This window comes from Salarias fasciatus, unplaced genomic scaffold, assembly GCF_902148845.1.
Source record: "Salarias fasciatus unplaced genomic scaffold, fSalaFa1.1, whole genome shotgun sequence".
NCBI lineage: Eukaryota > Metazoa > Chordata > Actinopteri > Blenniiformes > Blenniidae > Salarias > Salarias fasciatus.
In genome coordinates, this window is record NW_021941388.1 from 450,001 (window position 1) to 455,935 (window position 5,935).

The 5,935-nt window shown below is 44.2% G+C and overlaps 2 protein-coding genes across 2 annotated transcripts in view; one reads left to right on the plus strand and one right to left on the minus strand.

The window, feature by feature from the left end:
* Nucleotides 1-674, plus strand: part of LOC115385499 (ESF1 homolog) — a 5,005-nt gene extending 4,331 nt beyond the window's left edge. The window contains exons 12-13 of the mRNA XM_030087561.1: nucleotides 44-205; nucleotides 291-674. Coding sequence (XP_029943421.1) covers nucleotides 44-205; nucleotides 291-635 — 507 coding nt within the window. The 3' untranslated portion in view covers nucleotides 636-674. The remainder of the gene's footprint in view (nucleotides 1-43; nucleotides 206-290) is intronic.
* Nucleotides 675-1,361: 687 nt separating this feature from the next.
* LOC115385500 (phosphomannomutase 2-like) lies at nucleotides 1,362-5,614 on the minus strand. Its single transcript, XM_030087562.1, has 8 exons — nucleotides 5,399-5,614; nucleotides 3,120-3,231; nucleotides 2,908-2,984; nucleotides 2,712-2,803; nucleotides 2,488-2,587; nucleotides 2,300-2,375; nucleotides 2,102-2,217; nucleotides 1,362-1,848 (listed from the first exon to the last, which is right to left on the minus strand). The coding sequence occupies exons 1-8, from the start codon at nucleotides 5,468-5,470 to the stop codon at nucleotides 1,744-1,746; spliced, it is 750 nt and encodes a 249-aa protein (XP_029943422.1). The 5' UTR covers nucleotides 5,471-5,614; the 3' UTR covers nucleotides 1,362-1,743.
* Nucleotides 5,615-5,935: the final 321 nt, after the last annotated feature.

A 5,935-nucleotide genomic window follows, 5' to 3' on the forward strand; every position in this document is an offset into this window, starting at 1 on the left:
CAGCAGACTCAGTGTGTGTGTGCGTGTGTGTGTGTGTGTGCAGGCTGAGATGGCGCTGCTGATGGACGACGACGAGGACGACCAGCACAAACACTTCAACTACGACAAGATCGTGGAGCAGCAGAACCTGAGCAAGAAGAAGAAGAAGAAGCTGCTTAAGAAGCGAGGAGAGCAGGAGGCGCAAGAGGAAGAGGACCGCTTCCAGGTCACTGCTGCAGTTCTCACCGGCACCTGAGGGGGCAGTGTGGCGCCGGCGTTCTCTTACTGATGCTGTTGCCGTTGCGTTGCAGGTGGACGTGTCAGACTCCCGGTTTCAGGCCCTCTTCACGTCTCATCTCTTCAATCTGGATCCGTCGCATCCGAGCTTCAGGAAGACCAAATCCACTCAGAGCATCGTGGCCGAGAAACAGCGCCGCCGGGCACAGCAGGCCACGGCCACAAAGAGAGAGGCCACGCCCACACCGAGCGAGGCCACGCCCACACCGCAGGAGGCCGGGGCGCAGCAGGGATCGGAGCAGGAGGCTCCGACGGCGAAGAAGGCGGCGATGGATCCCAGCGTGTCGCTGCTCGTCAAATCCATCAAGAGCAAAACGCAGCAGTTTCACTCCCGCAGGAAGTTCGCCAAGAAACTCTAATTTATTATTTTGTCGGAGGACTCAAACGTCTCGTCTGCAAACGGAGAAAAAACTGAGTGTGACGGACAGAGAAATTAAGGATTTATTAATAAAATTTCATACTAATATTCCCTTTTTTTCTGCATCTCAGTTTAATAAAATGCCTAAAAAACCTGTTTGCAATAAAAATCACAGCAGAGCAAAAGAAACCGACTAGCAGGAGGCGTAAGGGGGGTGTCGGAATCAGGCACATCACTGACCTCTGCGGTGTGTCCGCCATATTGGATGAGGACACGGTTGTCCTGGATTGACTGAGGAATGAAAACTCTGAACTTTCTGCACATTCTCTAGTGTGGTTCGTCACAGACGTTTACTGTCCTGATATGAAACGTTAATGTGGACTGAGGGACTGCGATGGACGGTCCAGGTGTGTGTGTGTGTGTGTGTGTCCAGGTGTGAAATTCACCTGCAGTCAGCTCATATGTGAAGAGCTGTTAGTCCCATATTACCCAGCTAGAATGCTTTTCATGAACACTGTCTCTCTCTTTCACCATTTCCTCTGCTTTTTCATGTGGAATTGGGTTTTTCTATAGCTGCTTTGAGATGACTTTTTGATTTAGTGTTCATATATTTGAAAATTAATATTTAGTGAGAAACAAAGTCCAGTGATCTCTGGATAAAATGCCTCATTGGGTCAGATGAGACTGGTTGGAGATGACAGAAAGACAACAGGAACTCGAGTATTTTCCTTCTTCCTGTTTATTTACAACCACAGACAACCAAATTCATAAAATTCAAACTTTGCACCGTTTTTTTACTGGATTTTTTCCCATATACATTCAAATCTTGTATTTCAGGTGGTAAACTTAAGTTTAACTGCCACTAAACTCTGAGTCGAGCTTCACTTGTGTGACTTTATTGAACAGAAACTTAAGCGAGAGTTCTGAACTCTCAGGTTTCTGCAGAGAAAACCAGAGAAACACTTGATGAATGAAAAAAGCCACATTAGTGCAAGAAACTCCTCCTCTTTATCTGGTTCAAGTCCAACCAAAGGTGTTTATTCAACACCGCAATCGTCAACACATTTCCAGGTTTTGCAGGACGGACGGTTCCTCCTCCTCTTCGTCGCTCAGGAGAAGAAAAGCTCCTCACAGATGCGGCGGGTGTCCTGGGGAGACGTGACCTCGTGTCCGACGGTCCGGGGGTCACTGTAGATCTCGTAGTCGTTTCCTCCCTGAATCAAAAACAGTTTGAGGAACTTGAAGAAGTATCTGAGACCCTTTTGTCTGAAGAATCGACTGGTTTTTACATTTGATTTACTGTAGTTTATCTTCATTATCACTGCTCTGGTGGGTTTTTTTGTTTTTATTTCTCTCAATTCTCTTTTCTTTGTGAAGCATTCTAAACTCATTTGATGTAAAAGGTGAAAGGTTTTCAATATTATTATTATTTCTGGTTGCTGGTGTTTGTGTGTTTCACACACTCACAGGTTTGGTTTTGTCTCCAAAGAAGTGGATGGTGGAGTATTTGTCGTTCTCCACGATGCTCAGACAGTATCTTTTATCCCAGCCGTCAGGAAACACGTCGAAGCTGATCTGTCCTCCTGCAGGTAGAGAGAGAGCGAGGTAGAGAGTGAGACTGTGTGTGGCTGTGTGTGCGTGTGCGCACGTGCGTGTGTGTATTACCAATGGAGAAAGTCAATCCTCTTCCTTTGAATTCTTCCTTCAACACCGACACAAATTTTTCACGGATCTTCTCCTTCTGTCAACCAGACACACTTCGCATCAGTACATGCCTCTCCTCCCCTCGTCCTCCTCCTCTCCTCCCCTCGTCCTCCTCCCGTCCCTCCCACTCTACGGTGTGAAGGCGTCACCTGGTCCAGCTGGTAGAACTCGTTCCTCTCCTCCTGCGTGCAGCTGCGGCCGATGGGCGACACATTCAGCATCCCGTTGCGAAACTCGATGAAGGTTCCTCTGGAGGGCGACACAAGACAGAGCGATCTGTAATCTGTCTGTCGTCTGCCAATGTTGTTAGTTACTTTAACACCCTCTACTGTGAGAAAACATCAGTACAAACAGGAAGTGAGGCAGTGTTCACCTCTTCTTGGGCAGCTTGATCTTGGCCATGTAGTTGAGACAGAAGTTGATGAAATCCTGCAGCAGCTCTTCTCCCATGTGAGCCTGGATGGACTGAGACAGACAGAGGACTGAGTCAGCAGGGTCAGAGTGGGGCAGGGTGGGGTCAGGGTGGGGTCGGGGGGGAGTCGGGGGGGTCAGGGCGTGGTCAGTCTTACCTGGACAGAGACAAGCTCTCCGTTCTTATAGGCCACCAAGCCGTTCTCAGCAAACACGTAGTCCATTTTCTGAATCACTGCACACAAACACACACACACACAGGCACCACTGGGTGTGCTGTAAATGTAAAGATGCTGACTCTGTGTGTGTGTGTGTGTGTGTGTGTGTGTGTGTGTGTGTGTGTGTGTGTGTGTGTGTGTGTGTTTCTCACCATCGTTTCCCAGCTGCTCCTTTATCTTCACCAGGTCCGACCCCCCCACCACCCCCACTCGAACCCGAGTCTTTAACTTCTGCAGGAACTCGGCCATGTCAGGAGTCACACACTGCGCACACACACACACACACACACACACACACACACACACACACACACACACACACAGTGATGAAACAGCGTGCACAATACATATGCAGACGCAGTGGTTTCGATTGAACATTTGTCCTCAAGCATCTGCGAGGCTGGCAGAAGGGATCACATCACCCCAATATCAGCTTCTCTTCCCTGACTTCCTGTTAAATCTACAACAGAACCCTGGCTGCTCCCTGTGGTTGTGATTGTGTCTTAGTGAAGCTACCGAACATTAAATGATCCATTTTTTACGTGTTGCATCAACATGTGAACATATTAACCCCTCTGAGGATGTGACGTCCTGCTGTTTTCAAACAGCTACCCAGAGATCACAGCTGGCAGGCGGCTCAGGAAACGCTGCTCGCTGCACACAATCAGAGGAAATGTGGTGACGGTCCACACGTCCTGCACACATGTTCTAGGACTGACTGAGCTGCTTCACTGGAGGGAAAATAGAAATGCACTCAGTGTTTCTGAGTGAACTTTTTTAAATCAGCTATATACAATACAAAGTGTTATTAGAAACCTGTAGTTGAAAATGTATTATAATAAATAAATAGCTGCAATGAAAGGTTCAGAACTTTGCCATGTTGTTTTTGGGATGTTTAGAAATGAAATATTTCTGTTATTTGTTCCATTCATCAAACATATCAATCTTTAGAATCTTATTTATATTACTTTATAATTATATTTTCATTGTTTAAAAAACAACTTTATTTGCACTAAGAGTTTTTACACAAATAAGAAGACATTAACAAAGCAACAACTGATGTGCTGCTATATAAAAACATAGTATAACCTAACATATACTAAAAGTCAGGGTTGATAAGGGAGATCAGTATCAGATCTTTTTTTTTTTAAAGTCAGGTGTGGTCAGTACCTGGATGGGAGAAATCAAGGGAACATCAGGAAGCCTGTGTGAATGCAGGGTGTGAGTGAATGGTTGGAGGATTCAACTCAGACCATGATAATGCACTCTTTGTTTGAGTGCCTCTCACTATTTTAAAGGGGTGGGGAATGTGTTACATCAAATGACATTGCAATAATGTAAGTGGGGCTCAAATTAATTTTCCTACAGGGTGAGTAGAGCAGAGAAAATGTCAGAGCTTAAAGAATAAATCAGCACATTTAGACTGTTTTTTTTTGTTAGTTTGACGAATTGACATTTGAAGTTGAGAAACTCATCGATGAAGACCCCCAGAAATTTAGTAGAGCTGACCCAGTCAATATAATCTCCATTTATGTTTAGAGAAATTTGCTTAGTATCAGTTGTATTTTGAGTATGAAACACAAGGTAGCTTTTTAAATTGATATTTACAAAAAGTTTGTCGCATCTTAACCAGGTGTCTACTTTCACAAGTTCGATATTTATGGTTTATTCAAGTATGGATACTGATGTGAAGCGAATATGTTTGTGCCATCAGCAAATTATACTTGTGTAATGCAGCAATCTTATATCAGGCACAGATCTGCAAAGACTTCAAGGTCTTATGATTTATAGAGAAATTTATAAACTTCAAACAATATTTGATCTACACTAGAAAAGTTAAAAAGAGAGTTTTCTATATATAAAAAAATAAATTTATGAAGCAACATGAAGAGCAACGGGTTACTATTGATTTCCATCGAATTTGTGTTGCGACACTGGTGATGGCCAAATGAAAATTGTTTCTAATATAAATGGAGCTTGATTGATAATATACAACAGACGAAATTATAAAAATGTTTCTCACAGTCTGCAGTGAGGACAGAGTGGAAATAAATGCGGCACTGTTTCAGTAGAACGTTCCCGAAACGAGCAGAATACATCAATGGCTGATTTAAATTTTTCTGTATAATTTGCAATGTAGAAATTATAATTATATTTCTTTTACTCTTTTAATGATTTTGTAGGAGCCAGATTCATCCATAAATCTTACAGTTTGGTCGTAATGACGTGTACCGAAAGTGACGCAACCACACCGGAAGACGGAGTCAGCTGTCCATTGATTTCACTCACAAGCACAGAGATTTATGAAGATTTATTGTCCGCTCAGTGATTCCACTCTGGCAGATTAATGCTGAGTGATACGGGACGTAATTAGTTACTTTGACTTGGTCCTTTTCCACGTTTATAAAGCGGAAATGAAAACACTCAGTACCTGTCTCGCGGCTGTCAGCGTGCCGTCCACGTCAAAGAGACAAAGCGTGCTCGTGTCCACCGACTCACTCATCCTGGAACAGTCTGAGCCGAACCGAACCTTGCCGGGCTGTGCGCTCCTCTGTGTGCCGGGTTTTGGGGTCCTTTAAGAGGGGCTGCCCGGTGGTTTTTGGACTCGGTGCCTGGTGTTGTTTTCACTCTACTTCACTCTGCAGCTCCTCTGTTAGGACTACAACTCCCGCCAGGCCTTTCTCCAGCTGCTCCTTCCTTTGGAGCCGTAAGACAGAGCATTTCGCCCCCTGGTGGACTGGAGGGTATACTTCAGTCTTCACTGAAATGTTACTTTCTGCAGGAGAGCCATCAATGTTTGTAATGCTAAGCCTCATGAAACACATTATAACCAACACAAAACAGCTTAAAACTCTTTTTTGTACGATTTAAGTACCACTTTCTGATTAATTTGAAATTGAAATGAAGATTGTATGGTATTTACACTAGTGTTGTCAGTATAAATCCTTATAAACCTTATTTATAAGGA

Bases quoted from the DNA above. Each gene is read 5' to 3' on its own strand.
- LOC115385500 (XM_030087562.1), bottom strand. From the start codon at position 5,470: ATGAGTGAGTCGGTGGACACGAGCACGCTTTGTCTCTTTGACGTGGAC. The intron at 2,804-2,907 runs GTAAGACTGACC...TGTCTGTCTCAG, and splicing joins GAGAGCTTGTCTCTGTCCAG to TCCATCCAGGCTCACATGGG. The intron at 2,376-2,487 runs GTGACGCCTTCA...TCTGGTTGACAG, and splicing joins AGTTCTACCAGCTGGACCAG to AAGGAGAAGATCCGTGAAAA.